The sequence below is a fragment of the Pteropus medius genome, unplaced genomic scaffold (genome assembly GCF_902729225.1).
Source record: "Pteropus medius unplaced genomic scaffold, Ma_sr-lr_union100, whole genome shotgun sequence".
NCBI lineage: Eukaryota > Metazoa > Chordata > Mammalia > Chiroptera > Pteropodidae > Pteropus > Pteropus medius.
Window position 1 is genome coordinate 23,429,160 of NW_024354875.1, and position 21,894 is coordinate 23,451,053.

At 38.1% G+C, this 21,894-nt stretch overlaps 1 protein-coding gene across 8 annotated transcripts in view; it reads right to left on the reverse strand.

The window, feature by feature from the left end:
- Positions 1–21,894, reverse strand: part of RBMS1 (RNA binding motif single stranded interacting protein 1) — a 196,586-nt gene that overhangs the window by 19,066 nt on the left and 155,626 nt on the right. For all 8 annotated transcript variants that reach the window (XM_039855656.1, XM_039855657.1, XM_039855658.1 and 5 more), the window contains exons 4-6: positions 16,738–16,829; positions 8,243–8,400; positions 6,165–6,244 (exon numbers count right to left, since the gene is read on the reverse strand). In XM_039855656.1, coding sequence (XP_039711590.1) covers positions 6,165–6,244; positions 8,243–8,400; positions 16,738–16,829 — 330 coding nt within the window. The remainder of the gene's footprint in view (positions 1–6,164; positions 6,245–8,242; positions 8,401–16,737; positions 16,830–21,894) is intronic.

The following is a 21,894-nucleotide window of genomic DNA, read 5'->3' on the forward strand; positions in this document are numbered from 1 at the left end:
TTACGTAACGTTCTATTTGAAAAGGGACCAAATGTAGTTTCTTCGTTAATATAACACTGTGTGAACATGTGCGTATCTTATTTATCTCCCCAATTCCAGTGCCAATGGCTATATTGATGGTTAGATTGTATGGTGGTTAGAACGCTGGCATTAGATTGGCCTTTCTGGGTTTGAAATTCTGCTTTGCCATTTACTAGCTAGTGACTCTGGGCAAGTTATTCATTTTTTCTTATTTCACAATATGTGAAATGGGGACAGTAATAAGGGCTTACTTCAAAGGACTGTTATGATGAATGTATAAAGTGCTTAGGACAGCTCAATTAATGTTAGCTATTATTACTGTTACTATGAGAACAGGAGGAGCTCAAATTTTTGAATATGGCTCCTCCTCTTGCTTTTGAATTATTAAGATAAGTTCTCGGGAGAGGGATTTGGGTTCAGAAGTTATAAACATTTTTTAGAGACTGGCCTGGATTTCCATGGGATTTGATTCTGTGGGATATAATGAGCTGGCTAGGGCTGCTGCCTTGGCTTCACATAGAACACAGAAACGTTCGAGTTGTAGTTAAGGGTGACGTTACTGGCGAAGGTCTTTTAGAAAACTGTTTCACAGGAACACCTACAATCTTCCACCCAAGATCCTTATGCTTTAACAAAAATTTACTCCATTATTTATGGTTCCTTCCTCACAGAACCTGATAGTGAAAAGGTGTAAAACTGATTTGAGGAGCCTACTGTAGGCTGGGTGTGATCTGTGGTGATAACGACTACCTGAAAGCAGTCCCACCATAATCCTGGCATGGCACTCAAAGCGTCTTCAGATAAAACAATGGCACCTTTCCAGCTGTGGTTCCTTGTCACTTTTAAAAAAAAATTAGACTTGCCCTCCTTGGTGGAGAATAAGTTTGAGTCTGGAATCTTCAAGATGGCCCTCATACCCCACTGGCCAGCCAGGACTGTTCCAGCACTTTGGCTTTCGTGGCAATGATGGCTCATAAGAGTACAGCCCTTGGACAGCACTTCTCAACAAAACCTGCATTTAGAATCTCCTTTACTGTATATCCGGGTGAGGGAGACATGAGCAGATAGATCGTAATCCCAAAGATACTATCGCACTCTCCTTAAGGTACCAAGAGCATCACACACATCTTCCAGTATTTCTTTTGTCCTAGAGCTGCCCAAACTTTGTTTTTACAGAATAACAATGCTTAAAACAAATATTCAGGAAACAAAATGGGCAATAAAAACGTTTGGAAGATGTCTAGCTTTTTTACTAGAGTCATAATTTTTCTTCTAAACATTACTTTTTCTGCCTCCTGGCACAGGACAATGTGCCCTAATAATATCACCTATATACACAAGAGTTATGAAATGTGGGCAAGAACAGTTTTCAAGCCCTGCTGGGCACAAACCCAATCTAAAAAGTCAGAGTAACACAGAAAACAGATGTAAAACAAGCTGAGGCCTCTGGATGGATTCGGCCAGCAGTCACATATGCACTTCATTGGAGCTCCTCCATGACACACGCAAAGCTTTAGGCAATGTGGCAGAATGATGCCAGCATAATATTGAGATTCTAACAAGCACTCACATACCTACTGACTAGACTCTCTCTTAGCACACAGGGACTTATTCAGACTCCACTAATGTCATGGTGAGGTCCAGGAGAGAGGAGACGGGTATTACACTGCCTCCTGAAACACTGAACATGTGTAGCCTTTGTTCATGGGTGTGTGTGTGTGTGTGTGTGTGTGTGGTGTCTCCCACAGAGGCAAAAACAACAAGCACAGGGCAAGCAGCTCTCGGAGAGTTCCAGCTAACATGCCGTCTGCATTAGTCTTCTCAGAGACTGTACTTTCTTCCAGGAAGGTACTGGAAGAGTAGTTTTTAGACAAATCCCTGAATCATGATCATGAGTGATAATGTTTTTGCTTTGGGAATGTCTCCTAATTTGGACATCAATTCTACCTAAAACTTTCCATCTCTTGTTTCTAACATTCATGTGTGGGAAACCACCACTGTACTAATTCTCCATAATGAAATTTTTATCAAGCAAATATTAAGTAGTTATTTTAAATCTCTACGGAATTTACCTAGATTGTCTCACAAAGATGTCGTTTGTTCTTTTATTCCAGCTGGGGACCTTCTAAGCAAATCTGACTTACTGTAAAACAGCTAGCACTCAAAACCAAAGTAAATCCAAATAGAGGACAATACTTCAACATTTTCAAGAAAATATGAGACTAGGTGGGGAAAGACAGAAGCAAAGGCCTTATAAGCACTTTTTTTTCCCAACAAACTATACCATACATTTAAAGAAGAACGTACTATAGAAAAGATAAAGCCTCTTTGAAGATTTGGTAACATCAGACACAAGAGCACCAAGATTCTTAAAAAGCAATCTGAGAACAGATCGCATGAAAAATTGTGATGTGGATTTTTACAGAACTATAAACATGTACTACATTATGCACCATGCCCTGGGCCAGGGTTGGGTATGCCTGGCATGGTGGAACCCAACCACATCGCTCTGGTAATGAAGAGTGTGCTGGCAAGAGGATGGGTGGCATATGAAATGTGACAATTCGTGTGCACAGCTGACCTTCTGCTTAGCCATCTAGAGACTTTCTTAAGAGTGTCACAGTTAAGATGAGTTCACTATTTCAGTTTGTTAATTTTCATAAAGTGTCTTCTGGGGACTGTGTCTAACATGGATTTCTTTTCTGTACTTGGCTCCAATGTCACAGGCGAATTGCCAGTCATGCAAGAATCTGAGTACTCTGACAGAAACCATCCTGGATAATTCTGCTTATGCCAGCTAAACAACTTGCATCATTAAATAAACCATCCTCTGACTGTATTTATGAAATGTTATGTCTGCCTAGCAATGACCCTACATTATTTAAACATTAAAGTAGAAGCTCATTCAATTTACCCTTGCTTGACAATATTTTTGTTTTTATCTGGTTCTACTGAAAATAATCATATGCACGCCATGGAGAAACCCATGTCATGGCAGCCACTCAGGTGATTTGAAAGAGAGAGTAGCATTTAATAAACAGGCTGGTAGTCAAAGAGAATTCTCATATTATATACACACACACACACACACAAAAGGTGGCGGGGGGAAGCCCAGAGAAGTTGGAAACTTTCGAATTCTGCTGCGGATTCTGAAATCCACTCGGGACTTGTTTTTGGGAAAAGCTGAGTTCACTGAGACAGTGTGCATCTAAGTCCCACATTGTTCATTTTAAACCCTTGCCTATAGGGGGTCAAGCCTGTTTATATGCAAAAAGGTACCTGAAAAGGCCCTCAAAAGAGCAATGAGTATTGTGATGAGCTTCACATGAAAAATGCTCTTGGAAAGCACCAGATAATCTCTGCTGTTACAGGGCAATGCATAGGCTTTCTGTGCCTAGCACGGAATTAAAAACAAAACACAGCCTCTGCAGCCAAATAACCTGCAGTCTAATTGGGAACCAAGACTAACAAACAAGAAAGATCATTAAACATTAGAAAATGTCTCAAATTAAGTTCTGATCCAAAACAAAGAGAACAGCTTGACTTTACAGTTGCTCCCCCATCCAAAGTGATGATCTTGATGTAAAGGGAACCATCTGTTTCTTGTGTCCCATTTGACACTTGGTACAATTTGGAAGAAACTGTTTTCTACTAGTTACAAGGTATAGAGAATCCCATAATCATTTACATGTGGTTTAGAAATTGAGGTCTTTTTTTTTCCTGAATGGGTGTGACCAGAAGTCTTCAAACCCACTTCAAAGAAAACAGTTAAATGACACAACCATGTAGTCCTTTGGAGAGAAAGAAAACTGTCCAACCTTAATTAGAGATACCCTGAGATCTACTTTATTCAGGGAACTGGCAGATCTTATCTCAGGTTGATAAAACATCAAAACAAGTGTGTGCCGGGATGTACTTCTGTCTTGAACTTTCTTTGTTGCACGGAAGAATGAGCTGAGAAATTAAGAAGTCACAGGTGGGTGGATGAGCAGCCCTTCAAAAGGACTAATACTCTGGGGCCCTGACTGTGCAAAGGATGACACAAGGAAGTGAGGAAAACATCAGTGGGGTGTGTGGGGGGGGGGGGGGGGGCGGCTGAGGAGGGTTGGCTGTGTACAGGGGTTAACCTGGAAGGCCTCACAGGGCACGGTTTACTTTATAGAAGGGTCCCACATGTGAAATTCCTCCCATGTCTTTTCTTGGTTGGAGGGTAAAAACATTCCTTTTTCTTTTCTTTTCTTTTCTTTTCTTTCGAATCAAGGGTTGTTGATGAAAGAACAAAACTACCTTAAAAAACAAAAAGGAACCTCTTTCACAAGGTTGAGTTCCTTGGACTCGTGTACTTCCAGGTCTTTTACATTCCAAACTTGTGCCTATAGGAAGTTCAAGTTCACATACGGTCATAGAAACCATGTGCTGTTCAGCCCTCAGAAGGAGCCAACATAGCTGGCACCGTGATCTTGGATTTCTAGCCTCTGAACTCTGAGATAATAGGTTTCTGTTGTTTAAGCCAAATAGTTTGTGGTATTTTGTCACGGCAGCCCTAGTTGACCGATACAGTAAGTTTACCACGAGGAATTTCAGTTGCCCACTAGGGGAAGGAATCAGATTGGCCAGAGTTGAGGTGTGAAGGAAGTGAGGATGTAGACTACATTTTTATAAGGTTAACATGAAGAGGAGGTAGAGTGCGCTTAGTTAAATTTAGTTTCAAGATCACAGAGACCTGAATGATCAGAAACACGAATGAATAGATTTTCCTAGATAATTATTAACATTTATTTGCATAAAGGAGTTCATGCTTTGGTCCACTGTATTCTGTGGTTTTAAAAATGTCTATTGTAGTTATGTTTACAATTTTTGTTCCTAGTATTACTTGTGTATTTTGTCTCACTTTTCTACCAATTAGCTTTGTCAGGTATCTGTTGTTTATTAAAAATAAACGTTTTTGGTTTTGTTGGGGAAAAATAAAGCAAAAGCATATTGAAAATATAGGAGAAAGATAACTGACAGAGCAAAACCTCACGGGGATAGGATCAAGAGTACAGCTTTGAATCCCTAGGCCTTGAGACTTTAGGGTTGGAGGGGGAGCAAGAATGGGTGTGGTGTAGGTCTCCTTGTTGGGAGGAAGCAGGAAGCTGACAAAGCGGTTTGCATTTGGTGATCTCAATTTTATTCATCAAGTAGGAAGTAAAGTCATCTGCTTAGAGTTGGGGGTGGGGTAGTGAGAAAACTGAGCGGGATGGTGAAACTTGAGAATCACTGCTAGGGAAGGGTGAGGAAGCTGAGTGAGGACCAGTGAGGTTGAGGGTCTGGTCAAGCTGGAGACAGCCTTTCCCCCCCTGCCTGGATAAAAAAGGAGCAGTAAAGGTGGGTTGCTGTAGGATTAATCCAAGTGCAGTGTTCTGCCAAGCTGGAGTGACCAACGGATGGAATACAAGAAAACTGAGGATGCTGACAAAGAATTAGTTTTAGTGCTCAAAAATGGAGACCAGTTGGTACGGATGGGAAAGAGGTAAAGGGGGACCAATAAAGAGTGAAAACTGAAGGATGCTTCATGTTTCAGATCAGGTTTAGAGGGAATCAGCGTGTGATGTTGGAATGAACATCACAGCGTGTGATGTTGGAATGAACATCAGTAGCTACTGAGGTGTGGTGATCTTGGTCAGGACAATACAAGGCAGAGGAATGAGAGAAAGTGGCTCAAGTGGATGGACAGGAAGGCCACAGATGTTGAGGTCCAGGTACTGTAAGGGGGGAAGGGTAACACAGGTTGAAATCTTCCAGAACAAAGGCAGGAACTGGAGTGGAAAGTACCAGTCTTCTATGATGTGACTGAATGACAGATTTATTGAGGATGGTGATAAGGTGAATTAAAGGATAGCTTATGCATCAAAGAAAGAGAGGCTTCTTATTGCTTTACAAGTCAGACAGATCCTTTCCACTGGATCAACTTCAATTCATATTTAAACACCCAATGTCTGGAGAGAGGTGAATTTTTAAGGCCTATTTGTAGATCCAAAGAAATAAATGTTGAAGAGCTATGTGAGGGTTTGTTGGTTCTTTGATATGAGTCATCATGTGCCGAAACTATACACATATTACATGAAAAATACTACTGATAAAATTTTAGACAAACAACATACCAGAAACTCCGGGTGGTGTCTTAATGAATTTCCCGTTAAAATGACCAATAACGGCTTCACACTTTTCTGTTGATTCCATCCTATATTTATATAAAAATAAAACACACAAAAAGTTAGAGATCTCTTAGTTTTCATTTTGTTTTGTGCATGTGAATACATTCTTACAGGTTTATTGAATACAAATAAAACCTAGCAAAAATGTGAAGAAAAAAGTGGGTTAATTCTTTTTATCTAATTTTTACTTATATACTTCTATAGGAAAATGATAACTATTAACCAGAGAGTGCATTCTGAATCATAAAACAAATAAATTATACCTAGAGCGTTTGATACCAAGTATATCAAATGTGTAATTTTTGCTTGTTGGAAAACCGATAATACACAATAGCTTTGATAGTTAACATACTGCATTAAACACAAAAAATAATAGTTTAAAATACTAGTGTATTTACTGTTTGCTAGAATATTGGTCATTTTAAAGATGGGTTTTTACAGTAAAGACTCAAAAGGAAAGACTCAAAAGTCATGATAAGAACTACTATCAATCTGAGGATGTACCCTTATTTTTTTTACATTTGCTTCAAGTTTAAAATTAAGTTTATTAAGTCAATCATGTACCTTCCTTATTATCTTGGCTTTGGAGGCGTAATTAAAGGATGGAGCCTAACTGTACACAACTTGTTCTACATCATCTGCAAGTGGCTAAAAACATTTGAGAAACATTTCAGGAGAATTAAATTTTTTTGAATTATTTTTTTTTTTAATGGAAGAAACATTGAGTAATCTACTCAAAATGTGCTACACTCCTGGACTATCAGAGTTACACGTTGGTTTTAATGGGTATTAATAGTTTTAAAAAGCAGTAGAATTTAATTGGGTTCCATCTTTGGACATAGAAATAAAATTACCTGATCTGCTTTCAGAAGAACTCCTACAGCGGGACAATTTTTAGACGGCACTGAGTTTTTCACTGTTTTACTTGGATCTTTTTAACCAATCAAGTGCATGCTGGAGATGCTAGCCTTGGTGACTTTCCAACTATAGGATATTTTAGTTTTATCATAAAATCATCTGGCTTAACAGAATGAGTAATGGAGTAAAAGCCAGAAGACCCTGCTTCATTATTTGGCAGCTCAGTGACGATGAAAGAGCCCCTTCTTTGCCTCAATTTTCTTATATGTAAAAGAGTGAACAATGTTTGCTTTGTTATCTCTCACAAGTCTGTGGTAGTACATGTGACTGATATCAAATAGGATAATGTCTAAAATGTCTGTGATTTTTCCCCCAAAATCAAAGTCAGTACTTTAAAACACATAAACATTATCTGTTACTGCACAGTATTAATAGATTCCTAAAGAATGGATCATTTAATGAGTTTCTGCAAGATCCGTTTTTGTACATGGATTAGAACTATATCACAAATCAATGCTCGTTCTGTTTAGGACTTTTTCTTTAGAAACCAAATTAACCACTACACTGAAGTACCCTTTCTAAGGAGGAACGAATGAGAGTAAGATGAAAGGAATGATGGAATAATGGCACTTCAGATATATCTGTAATATGTTACTTTAAAAAAACAATCTAAAGCAAAACTGTAAAATGTTACGGTGGTATAAAAATTGATGGTTAGGTGTAATATCACTGTCTTACTTTTCTGAAAGTTTGAAATATTTCATCTAAAAATTTAATTCACTGAACTTATGATGAGTCAAATTTCTATCTAATAAGAAAAACCATACTGATTTATGTATGAAATTAAGGAGCCTGATATCATTATTTTTAAGAAGTTAAAAGGATCTTGATCTAATTAATAAAAATATTAAGGACACAAACTTTCAGCACTATTGCTCATGTAGTATTTCCTTGACCTGAGTCACTATTGTTAGCGTCCTTAGGTTCAAGAATTCTAATTAACTTCCTAAAGATTTGGAAAAATGCAAACCAGTATTTACACAATTTAAATTTGTGGTACAACTGGCTCCTATAATCCTGTCTTAAATTTTCTCTTCTTGCTCAATATTTATTTTCCAGGAAACTCAGCAGGGCCATTGTTATTAATACAGGGCAGTGTGCTTTACCTAGCAAAGCCAACGCCACGACTTGTACCACTGGAATCACGTAGTATCCTTGTGGAAATAACTTGTCCAAATGGTTTCAGCATATTTTCAAGTTCTTGCTCATCCATGGACAGTGGCAAATTAGAAATATACAGGTTGGTAGGATCTTGTTCCTGTTGCTGAAACAGAACATAGAATTGTCCATGAATTTCCAATAGAAGATGAGATATTTATGTTAACACGCCAACCTTATTTGGCCACTCTCTTTGCTCAGGTCCCTAAAAGTACTACCTAATAAGATCATGGTGACCACAGAACACCCAAGTCACCTTGGCCTCTTGAAAATAGGGTCTGAAGCTTGGGCAGTCTGTGCAGGTCAGACATGGTCCCACCAAGCCATACTTAGAAGATCTGGAAGTGGAAGTGCTGGCAGGCACCGCCAAGTAGGAGAAGATGCCCTCAAGGAACCACGTGCGACTCTTAGCTGTGTGCACTGTGTTCCCCAAAATAAACAACCCCTCTTCTACTATTTTTAGGAGTCCATTTTAGGCACACTATTGCACACAAAGCTATTTCTGCTAATAATTCAATCCGGAGACACACGTGGGATTCTGGACCAAGTCATTTAATGCCCAGTGCGGCTCTGCCCCAAATCCCATCCTCCGCTCTATGGCAGAGTTCTTACTACTTCTGAGTTGTGATCGCCGCTGGACAAAAAGAAAGCTCCTACGTTAACAAAAACAAGAAAACTCAAAGCCACACAAAATGATGAACTCTAGGCAGACCAAATTTTAGAATCTGGGTAAAACTAAAGTCTAGAGTAGATGGGGGAGGGGGAGGCTCTGCTAAATCCTTGTGACTCAAAGAGTGATCCAGGGGCCAGCAGTGATGAAATTACTTGTGAGCATATAAGAAATGCAGACTCTCAGGCCCCATCCCAGACCTACAGAATCAGAAGCTGCATTTTAATGAGATTTCCAGGTGCTTCATTTGCATATCAAAGTTCAAGAAGCAATAATTAGATCATTCCCTACTCATCTTTCCTTTGCTGAGGTAGAATCAGCTGAAACCAAAGATATACAACAGAATTTTCTGTGACCTAGTAACTGTTATGTATACTTACTAAGAATATGGTGTTCAAATCGTCAAGGAAAAGCTTGACTACTGGAATATTTTCTGACCAAGTCAAAATTCACCTCTCCAGTTGTGAGATTAGAAGAACTTTATGAATTTTAAACCAGGGTTTCCTTTGATCTTACTAACCAATTGTATCTTTACAAATGGATCTATGCAAGCTTATGATTCTTCTTTAATAAGCACTATTAGTAAAGTCATTAATTATGTTTTAGCTTTAGGCAACAGAATAGCACACTCATTATACTATAGATTTCCAACATACACAGTACTTTAATAGTGTATGTAAAAGCATATGCATGTTTGAATTTATACGAAGTCTCTACTTTCCAATGTATCCTAGAACTAATTAAACCTGAAGTGAAAGTTTTCTTTTTATATAATCTGCAAGTAAAAATGCACATTGAGAAACTATGGGCAGGAAGTACGGTCCCTGTGACTTCTGGTTCTGACAGAAGGCGGCAGCATGGAACCACCAGGCCAGTTCCAAAGGTCTAAGGCAGAGGCTTCCAGCCTGGGTACTCCCCAGCTCTCAGGGGTATGTCAGCATGGGTGGGGTGGGTCCAAGAAAATAATTAAAATTTTTCAAATTCTCAATAGCAAGCTGAGTAGTTACCTTCACTAACTCTTCACATATTAAATAAAATGGCAACTATTTTTGTTTTCTTAGTTGAAATTAGATAAATTCAGTGTGGCACCACTGATTATCTTATGCTGAGCAAACCTTCTACTGACAATTACATACAGTATATCTTTAATGTACGGATATTGAAAAGTGATCTGTTTAACAAGTGTGTGACAATAAAAAATAAGATATTTCAAAATACAGGGTGAAGCAAAATGGTCTTAGGTATTAAAGTTTTCAAATTCTTCTAAAGTGCAATGTGAGGTAAAATCTTGTTTCCACTTCATTCACTACCTCCACCTACCTTACCCACTTAATCACAAAGCTTCTCACTTAGCCATTTCATGTTGGCCCTAACCTCCCAAGTCCCGAAATTTTCCTGGAGTGCAAAAGACTGCATTTGTTTCTGTGGAAGTCTGGTCCTTAACTGGTCAACACTGATGGGGTCCTTTCTGTTTGAAGGTGGGTACTGAGGGACCCTGTGTATTTCACACATCCCAGACTCTCATTATAAACTATAACTCCAGTCCTGTCTTCCAGCAGCTGACAGTTATATAGAGGAGATTTAAAAAAAAAAAACAAAAAACATGAAATGAGTGCTATGATACAAAGATGTGTACAAATGACAGTGGAAGGACAGAGAGGGGAACTTGTCTTAGAGGATTAGGAAAGACTTTTCAGAGGGCATGACATTGAGTTGAAACTTGAGAAACAAGCAGAAGTCACAAGGCTGAAACCAGATTGTGAAAGGCTACCTAAGGGGGTTGATTTCATTTTGTCAGTCAAGTCATTGCTACTTAAACTTTTCCAGCTAAGCAGTGCTAACAGCAGAGAGAATGATTATGTATCCTGAAGAGTCTGTAGGCAAAGGCCAAAGTACCTTTGCCAGAGCTGTAAAATTTCCTGGAAGCCTGTGCTTTATCTAAAAAAGATGGGGGTGAGGCGATGTAAATTTTACAATCTACACCCTAACTATTCAAGTTTGTTTTAATATAGAAACACTATTTCTGACCTAATATTTTCAAGTAATACTGATACACCAGGGACGTAAGCCACGTTTATCCTGTGATTTCACGTAGCCTGACGGGTGAGCTGGGAGCAAGAGGAAGAAGGAACTGCCGCCCACGTGCTGCAGTTAGAAAGCCACACCCTGAAAAATGGGGAGCTTCTGGAGGCACAATGTAGAGGAGCGATATGATTAAATCTAATTAGAAAGATTCCTGAAATCGTGCTTAGTCAGATTCAGAATAAGCTGAGAACCCTTTAATTAAAGAGCATTAAGACACTTCTTGGGTAAAGATATGGCATAAAAAATGTTACATAAGAAGCATATCATAAATATTGTGGGCTTTTTTTTCCAGTACAACTAAAAAAATGTAAACAGCTAATATTTAGGAATTTCATAGGAGAATGTCATATATGAGATATTTTTTAAAAGGGTTGACTATGTAGATACTACTTTCGAAATCTGTTTTAGCTGCTTCTATTATTAAAATACTAATAAAAGATATTTTTTAAAGTCTTGATTACTAGAGTTTACCAATGAAGAAAAAAATAAGTGCTAAAATAAGAACCCAAAAAGAAACTGAGCTCTCAACTCATTCTCTGATAAATATCACTATAGACTAAATATGAGTCAATGTTTTCTATGATTTCAACGCATTTGTTTTCAATAGGAACAACTCAATTAGGTTTCATTGGGGTGAACCTGAGAATTAATGTCATTTATTATTTTTTTCAACTTATTCTGCAAACACTGACTACACAGTTGCAATAATTAAAGGAAAAAGAAAGAAAGAAAAAAGAAAAAACTCCAAGCTGGCAGCACTGGCCACAGAAATATCTGTTCCTCAAAGAGTCCATGCATGTATCCATCTAGTCAGTGAACAAAATATATAACACTTGTAGTAAGTAGAAGGTGGTTTTTGAATGAGGATAATTTAGTTTCCTTAAAATCAGTGACAACCATAACTGTTTTATTACATACAATGCTATGTCTGAAAAAAAAAACAATTATTCTGTGAATTATGGGTGGCCAAACATAAAAATGGGGCCACTAGGCCTCTTTAAATCCCTAGGCATGGAAAGGGTTCAATGGCTTCTCTAACAAGTAGAAAACTAGATCCCACATTGGCCGTGAGAGGAATAAATGGCTACTAATGTTCACTTGAGTAGCAAAGTGGGGTTTGCAGGCCCCGCATGGCGTAAAGCACTCAGTCATCATCTGAAAGAAATTAACAAAAACCTCCCTGTGCGTGTGGAATGGTTCCTAAAACGCAAGAAAGGGACTTGGCAGGAAGACCAGACATCTGTTTTCTCTTGTACTGAATAGGTTCACCAACCAGCACACGGCTGCTATGGGCTTGGGAATACAAACTGCCTGAAGCACGGTAGAGCTCTGTGTGGAAGAGGGATTCAATTCCTGCTCATCTGACTGCCGATTTACTGAAAAAATGTGCAAGTTTACTACCAGTCAAATAGCACACGATGATCTGCTGACCCCCGGCAGGCCTTAAGAGGCACTGCTGAAAGTGGTACACAAGTCGCTCTATTAACAAATACCACCAATGTTAATTTGAGTTTTATGTCATTTTAGCTCATAATCTGAATTTTTCTTCTCATAGATTCTGAACCTTTTATTTTAAAAATGTACAAAATTGAAACAAATGCCAAGTGTAACACAAACAGTTATGGCCTTGAGAATTTGCGGAAAACCTTTCGATAAGTTTCATCAGGTACTTAATGGATAGAGCTCAATGAATATAATTTTTATATGTTCCATTCTTAATTCTCAATATCTGCCATTCTGGGAAGGAAATTTTTCTCTCACTTAACTGGATTCTTTGATCATTAACATAACAAATATTTAATATCTACCACATCCAAGTACAAAGCGAGGCAATGAAAATTAAACCATAAATAAGAAACAATCACTGTTTGTCCAGTGCTCTTAACTGGTAGTTTTGCAATTCAGTTTTGAATATGTGCAGAACCCTTTGTCAACCCAGGTAGACAATGTGTCAAACAATATAATCCCCCTTGCCCCCAGACTCCCCTAGTGGAATGCCTTTAATTCTTTTCTGATTACGTAAGAAAGCAAGCCTTTAATTTATGGCAATGTAAATTTTAAACACCTTATAGTAGTATCATGATAAATTCACTAGAGGAAAGTGGATGGAGGTGGGTCCCTTATCACTCAACCATGGGAGTGAAGTTTAGCCAAATCTAAACTTCTTTTAAAAAGTACTCCACAAAAAGTGTGTGTCAGATGTTCCTTACCGAAATAGCATAAAGGGGCTAAGTTAACTCCAGATAATCAAACCTATGGTTCTGTGGTAGAGAACAATGGACCCTCTAGCATTTAAAGTATCTTAGTAACTTTAATGATATAATACAAGAGAAATTAGGTCTAGGAAATTTAGTCACTCTACAGAGACCTGAAGAAATTCATAAGGTGCAGAATGTTGGCCCACTGCCAGTGTCTCTGAACTTGTGTACTGTTCCTTCCCTACAGATGCTGTAGGGAAGGATCATTTTTCCTAGCCAATTTACAGTATCAAGCCTCCTGAGGAGGTCTTTGAACAGTGCTCATTATCAACTCATGGGAAAGCTGGCACTCAAAATACACTGTTGACATGACATATATGACTACCAATCTATATCCAGTCCAGTTTTGACTAAATGCATTATAAATACTTTTTCAAAAGAGCATACGTTTAATATACAATGCTGTTAAATAGCACAGGCGTTGAAAAGATGCCTAGGTATGTGCTCATGGAGCCACTCTAAAAAAGGCCTCTGAATTTGCAGTAGGTTGATAAAATAGGCCTCTTACTGTGTTTCAGCAGAAGACACAAAATAATGGGTGTCAAGCACTCCCATATTCAGAGTGAGAAACCAGACCACCTAAAGAGAGTCTGCATAGGAGCTGGCTGAGAACTGGTTTGGAAAGCTTGGCTGACCATCCAACCTCATGTCTGTCTCTGAGAGACTGGAGAGGCTGAAAATGAATATGGCTATGGAGAGAAACACAGATATGTTCTGAGTCTCATCATGAGGGCAATGTCCCTATAACACCCAGTCAAGCAAGAGGGGCTTCAACAGACTACTCATGAAACTTGATCTGTGTCTTATGGAGCCTGGTAGGTAAAATGGATCAATGTCTGACTGAAACCTGAGGAATCTAAAAGGCAAGAAGCTGACTGAGGGGCCCTGGTAAGTGTGGTTGGAACGTAACTACTCTCTTACAGAGAGCTGGCAAAAACAGAGGTCAGACGTGGGCACACAAAGTACAGCTGGCCCAGGGTTGTGTTGGATCCTCCCAAGAGCATGTCTTGAAGGGCAAGGAGGTCCCAGCCGAAAGGGGCTGAAGAAAGACTCTTAAAATTATCAGGAGCCGAGGCTATCAGTCTGATAACATGTATTCCCTAGCTTCAAGAGACCACAAGGAAAAGATCAATTGGGGTGGTAGTGGTGGTGGTGAGATCTCTGAAAAACTCCCAAAGCATTCCACGAGGGTGAAATGAATCTGTCTGGTCAGAGAAATCAACACCAGATTACATCATTGTCAGGTCAAGAAGCTTTCCCATCCTTTACCTCTGCTCCAACCCTAGAGGGGATAAGGGACCCACTACCATCCACGTTCTTCTAATAAATTAATCAGGATACTATAAGGTTTTGAAATTTCACATTGCTGTATATTAAAACACATCCAGGGAGCTGATGGAAGAGTGGGAAAAAACACAACTCTGGGAAATAGGAAAGAACTAACCATATTCCCATTCCACTTCAGGCTTACTACCCGGAGCAGACCTTAGCTGGAGGAAGGGAGAAGCTTTACCATTATACGATTCTCAAAATTTTGTGAAATAAAGAGGACATTTAAATTATGTGTCGCACATTTAACATCAGTAATATGTTCTTGAAAATCAGACATTCAACATCAAAATGTTAACTAGAAGCCCATTTCCCATTATTTCAAATAGGAAAAAATTATGTTTAACATTAATTGCAACCTCAATCTTCTTAAAATGTAACTATATATTTTCCTACAATTTCCTAAAATATAACTACATTGTGTGTGTGTGTGTGTGTGTGTGTGTGTGTGTGTGTGTGTGTGTGTACACACAGGCAATAAATGGTTATGTTGAGATGTAAACTTTTAAGACATTACTTCCTGATTACCAATCAATGTCATTGTTAGTAGACAACTGCTTTGTAAACCGTGATTCCTTTTAGAACTAGCAACATCCAAGACGTCCCTTTAGCTGACTCTCAGCAGTGTTTCAAAACCTCTACACATGATTTTACAAACTACATTCGGAATGCAACTTGAGCATTTCCTAAACAACATCTTGTTTAAAATATTGTATTGAGTTGGTTTAAATACATATAGAGACAACTGAAAAGATAATTATGTTCCATGAAATTTGTATATGAAAAATCAAGAGGCATTCTGTCAAAAATTAATCAGAAAGACCTGAAATGAGAGAAGCAACTGAAGGAACTTTTAAAATAATGACAGTGGTCGGAAAAGTCACGGGATCTGCCGTGAATTTTATTCACGAGAAGAGAAAGCAGGAGCGTCACATTGTGAGTTAAAATGGACAGAATAGCGGGAAAAATAGAGCTATTTTCTGATTGTGCCTTTAAAGTCCTACTTATAAAATGGATGGTTACCCATTCCTTACAGAGGCAGATTAAACAGTTTACAAATCACTATACAACACAAGCATTGCATATTCACAATTAAATAATTTAAAGTCTCATAATCAGCATCTTTCAACAATGTTGCAGGGAATTGCTCTATATTATAGACAAATAATCTGAAAATCATGGTGCTTTCTATTTATAGTTTCTGTTTAACTACTCTGGAGTTCGAGAAAATCTAAATAAAGTCCAACTCAATTCAAAGCTTTAAAAATATTAAACGTCAAGGACTACTTTAGAAAGGTGATACCTTTCATAAATTCCTGAAATCTTTATTCACGTTGCTTCTTTAAAGTCAAAGTAAATCTCTATCCTGGTAGCTGCATAATATGTCCTTCAGTATCCTTAAGTTCTTAGCAGGTAACTTATGTCTTTACCAGAGTCACTGAATTTCCATAAATCTTTCCTTATGGAAATCTGAATGACCCTCAGGGAATGATCACATGCTATTATTCAGAAGTAGCAGAGGATAGCACAAAATTCCTTTCCTCTGTACTTGAAGAAGCCAAATAAAATTATTTATCTTTTGAAAAGAATACATAAAATATCTAACTGCTGAGTTTCAGCCTGAAAGTATTTTCCACAGCAATTCCAGAACCACGAATGGAAAAAAAATGTACTTAATTATATAAATGTCTTAGTAAGTGCACTATAGGCACTAAGTATGATATAATCCAAGTTTACATTTAGGCAGTAAAGACTAGGGCATATATATCACTTCAACAACATCCCTCATCTAAAATGCTAAAAGTTCATCAGAAACAAGTCTTGAATAAAGCTACTGTAGAACTACTAAAGAGGAGATTTACATCTCATAAATAACCAATGTCTAAAAATGTCTAACTTCTATAGAGATTTAAAATGACAACTACAGCTTACACTGCTTTAGAATTACGATTGAGGAGGTGGAGGCATGGGACAAGTGTCCAGAAATAACCGTGGCTAGCTGGGATGGAGGGGAGGAGTGTGAATAGTGATAGGAAAAGCAATGTGTCAGGCTTCAGAGCCAAGGCCTGGGACAAGAGATGGTCACTGGCTCTCAACTCACCTTTGCCATCTGAGCTTGAACCCCACTAGCCTTCAGGGCAGACACAGCTTTCTGAGCGGCTGCAGGACTGTCAAAGTCGACGAAACCATAACCTGAAATGCCAAACACACTTAGTTTTTAAGCCATTATTTTATGATTATGTAAAGAGGAAAAGGATGACTCCGTTTGGTTTATGACGCAGGCCACAAAAAATGAAAACCCTGATGACTGACAGGTCTCAAGCTTTAACAGCCACAATGCAGCACATTCCTCTGGCTGTCCTTTCCTGTTGTCTGTCATGGGCTAGAAAAATTTCCCTTCAAAGTAAAAACAAAACAGACAAACAAACAAACCCCCTCGCCCCCGCCCCCCCAAAAGCCCCAGCTTTTCTCTTTTCCAGGTCTCAGGTATCCTGTACTTACTGAAAAAAATGACATCTAAGTTACCAACTAAGGTTAAAAAAGAAAAATCGATGTCAGAGAAAGAGCATTTTTAATGATTTGGAAAGAAAGATGGAGCCACTCTATAGAGCTTACAAAGGACAGAAACAAAAATTACGTTTATTTTGTAGACCTAAACTTCATTTTACAAATAAATTACGTACAACCATTAGATACCCAAAATATAATCTAAATTTTACTAGGTGAAAATATCATTACTTATTTACCTAAAATACAGCTCATCATGATCTCCCTTCAAAATAAAGGGGGGAAAAATGTCTCCAGATACCCAAAATAGCTGTTTCCGTGGTTCATGTCCTAAAGTCTAAAAACAAAATATAACAAAACAAACAAATAATCAAATAACCTCCTAGAAAAGGCCCTGGTTCAAAGCTTATTTATCCACAGCTTTGCAAACAGTTTTAACAAGCTGGTCAGCTATTTTCCTTGGCCACAGCAAATCAAAAGCAGGAAATTAGGGGTAAAAAAGGGGTCGGGTTGAGGGTAGGGCTGCTACAAAATAAGCATATGGGTGGTATCTAGCAGTGAAAACTAATAACAAGCAATAAAAAAGTAAAATTATACAAAGAACAGGGCATATGCAGCATATGAGCAACAGCCCCTGAATCAACTGATCCCATGAGCATCATTGTATTAAAACAGTCGATCAGTGATTTTTTTCACTGTGATAACTCTTAAGTTCTTAAGAAAAGGTTAAATTATATTTAGCACACTGTTTAAAAGATCAGAGTATCAGGCAAAAATACCAACAGAGATTTTCTTGGAACTCAAACCTATTATTAAATTAACTTTAAATGAATAAGAATATTTCAGAAAAGAAAAGCATAGTTTGGAGGCTGCATAGAAGAAGGGCTAGCCCTATCATTTATTATAAATATTATAGAGTAATTGAGAGTGTAAGGTACTCATGTCAAAACAGACCAAATAGAAAGCTTAAAACAGTCCACAAGTAAGTTTGCAGTATTAGTACCAAAAATATCGCCTGGTAACAAAATAAGTTGTAGTGAAATGGAGTAGACTATTACAGAAATAAATGTTTTAGGAGAGATGAACGTTAAAGCTGAAACAAGAAGCAGCTTCCTTCTATTACTTGAAATTGGACTGAAATAAGGCTTAATTTGATTTAGACAGTGGAGAAATAGCCAGGTTGGAAAGAAAAAGAGAGGCCAACCCAGGTAAAAGATGAAAATGTTATTTAACTGCCCAGTTTGAAATTAGGTTAAATATATTTTTGGGTGTTTTTTAAGAAATCTGCTGTTAGTGCAACCCTCGTATGGAGACACACACAAGCGCACACACTCTCTCTCACTCATACACATTTTATTACCAAACACAATTTTAGCAGGTTATAAATGAACAGTCTACTACACTAAAATGATATAACCCCTGCTGATGGATATTTAAGCACCCCCTCCCCATTTTGCTGTTGTCAATAAATTACAATAAACAGATCTCAATGTTGATGCTATTGTAGTTGAAGTTATCCTCTGAGGCACTATTAGCATTGTTTATCTATTACTTTCTCATTAAGAAAAATCCATAATGGTTGCATTTTGGTTAACTGTTCGCATCTTCTTTTGGCCTTTTCTATCTAGATTCCAACTGTTTCATAAATATCTGCTGAAAACAAATATGTAATAGGTAAGCATGCAACCTTGTGCTCTTTTATTTTCTTTACTATATTACTTTCGAGTAAACATAATATATAAATTTGACTTACATAGGTTCTATGGGTTGCATTATATCAATATGCATATAGATATTTTTGAAGGTGAGACTCATTAAACAGCACAGCGCCCTCTCTCTGGATCCCCAGGATTCTTCTCAGGTGGGAATAGCTCTGTTTTCTATTTTTGGCTTGGGCCACTAGGAAACACAGGACCATTTCTGCAATAATCTTAAGTTTCCTGTATTTACTCTATTTTCCCTTTGGTCTGATTTATTTTCGTCTACTTTTACTGGTGTGTGCATATGTGTTCTGGGGTGATATGCACTCTGTAAGAATTAATAATCAATCAGCATCACAATCAATCCTTTGTAAGCTTTTTCGGGGGTCTGGAACTGCCACACATACACACAGTAGTCCCCTCTTATCCACAATTTTGCTTTCCTCAGTTTCCATTACCCACAGTCGACCGTGATCCAAAAACACTAAATGTAAAATTCAAGAAAGAAAAAATCCATAAGTTTTAAATGGAGAGTTGTTCTGAGTAGCGTGAAGAAATCTCACACTGTCTTGCTCCATCCTGCTTGGACGTGAATCATCCCTTTGTCCAGTGTATACATGCTGTGTACACTACACCTGCCTGTCACATAGAGTAACTGTCTCAGTTATTAGACTGGTTATGAGAGAGACAGGAAGACCACATTCACATAACTTTTATTACAGTATATTGTTATAAATGTTCTATTTTAGTATTAGTTATTGTTACTCTCTTACTGTGCCTAATTTATAAATTAAACTTTATCAGAGATATGTATGTACAGGAACATTATAGTATGTATAGGGTTCAGTACTATCAGTTTCAGGCATCCACTAAGGGTCTTGAAAAATAACTCTATGAAGAAGGGGCAACTACTGTACCAATGTCAAAAACAATTACATAGCGCTTGTTGGCTAAAAACTGACAACAACTGAAATGTAGAGCAACTTAATCATGAATTTTTAATTTTTAAATTTAATGACTGAGGTACATGTTATTCAGAGAAACGTTTATTTCGGCTTAATGTTTTCTCTTGGATAGAGGCTCCAAAATATGTTTTGTGACAAAAATGATCTGTGCCCTCTAAGGTCTCTAATTTCCAGGTATAAAATTCTGTGATCCGTTCAATCTTAAAAAATTAGTATTCAATACAAGCTGTCTTCATTTATAATAATGCGCAATAATTTCTTACGCATTATCTATATTCATCCATCCATCCATCTACCTACCATCTTAAGTTATCTAACATGTCAACTGTCTTCATTATGAGCTACATGTTGTGTTATTTCTTTTCCTTTGTCCTTCTGAGGAGCTCTCATTCTCGCTTCTAGGATTTTATAAACTCAGCCCTGCTGTAATTATTCTCTCTCCTCACCCACCTACCTATCCACCAGAAACCTGTCCCCATCTGTTCATGAGAGGCCTGTGTGAGACAAAGAGCCCTGCCTGGTTTCTGTCATTGCCCACAGGCACAAGGCAGCATCTCCGAGGGTAAGTTTTAATACATGTTGTATTGAAAATTAGTTCTGAATTATTCCCACTCTTATTTCAAAGTCTCACAAATCTCTCCCCTTACTTTCAGATCCTTTCCAACTGTTATGGGTTTGTATTATGATATGTATTAGGTTGAACATTAGTATTTTTTTTTTTTTTTTTTTTTACTCATACCTTGTCTAGATCATGTCGAGCACTAGGGGCATTCTGGTTTCCAGAGACCAGGTTCTCACTGGAGAAGAGTGTACAACAGTAGTTTTCAGTGTGGGGGTGTGGTGACTTCAACCAGGGGGACCTCTGGGTCCTCTCCCTCACTCACGGAGGGCAGCTCTGCTTTATAACACATTTATCTGCCTTATAAGCTTTTTTTTCCCCCCAGGAGAGGCGGAAAGGTGGGGTAAGGCCATAAAAGGCTATAGAACCACTTGTCTACTGTGATTTTTCTCTTGGGTTGAAACTAATTTTTGAGATCAGCTTCCTGTTTTACCTGCAAAAGTCCATTTTTCTTTATAAAACCAAAAGATTTTTTTCTGCGTCCCTGTTCTCCCAAATCATTTACAATTATGTTAAATAAGACTAATCTTGGCAACTAAGTGTAAACATTTCAGTCTACAAATTAACTCTCTTTAATTTGTTTAAAATTTTTATTGAGTACCACTCTACACAAAGCAGCTCTAATTCACTGTCCCAAGGCAAAACTGCCTTAATAGGCCATGTTGATTAAACATGGGCTTAAACATTTGCGACAATAGCTCCTTTAAATTTAGGAGCTTAGAAGAAGAGACAGAAATACAATGAACCACTTCAAGTCTAGATTAAAAGGAAATGGCTGGCTCCTAGGTGAAGCCCTACTACAGAGTTCATTTACGTTCTTGCCTTTTTCAGATTGTGCTAAGCCACAGCCGTCACCACTACTTGAAAAACTGGGGTCTAATTAACAAGGAGATTTGCCTTCTCTGCCTATTCCTGTCAACCTTATTTCAATTCATGGGGTCAGTAGTTAGACTCAAAGTCAGCTGACTCCATTCTTCCCCTTTCCTAGAAATCACATGCCTATTGTTTAGATGCTGGATCATTAAAAGTCAGAGGCGGGGAGCATCAGTGCTGCCTACTGTAGACGCCTCCTCTTCCAGCTCATGGAGCTGGATGAGCTCATCCTAATTACACGGAAAACTGAAGGTCAGTGCATCAAATTAATGCAGCAGCATATTTTCAAAGGGGCGTATGACCTCCCCTCCCTATACAATTTGGTCAGTGAAAATGGTTCTTTCCTCCCTGCTGCCAATATTGTCAACAGGCATTCAGGAGAGAACAATCGGGAGTATTGAAACATGTAATTAAGTACTGCTTAAAACTACTCTATTCTAATTAATAGAGCCAATTTGCACAATATGTAATCTTTTCAGTTCTTTAGTACAGTCCAGTGGTCTTCAGTAAGCAGCTCTAATCTCCTCAGGCTCACGAAAGAAAAGCTGTTTTCTAACTCGACTCCCCTTTTAAGAGCAGGGGCTAAATGCCAA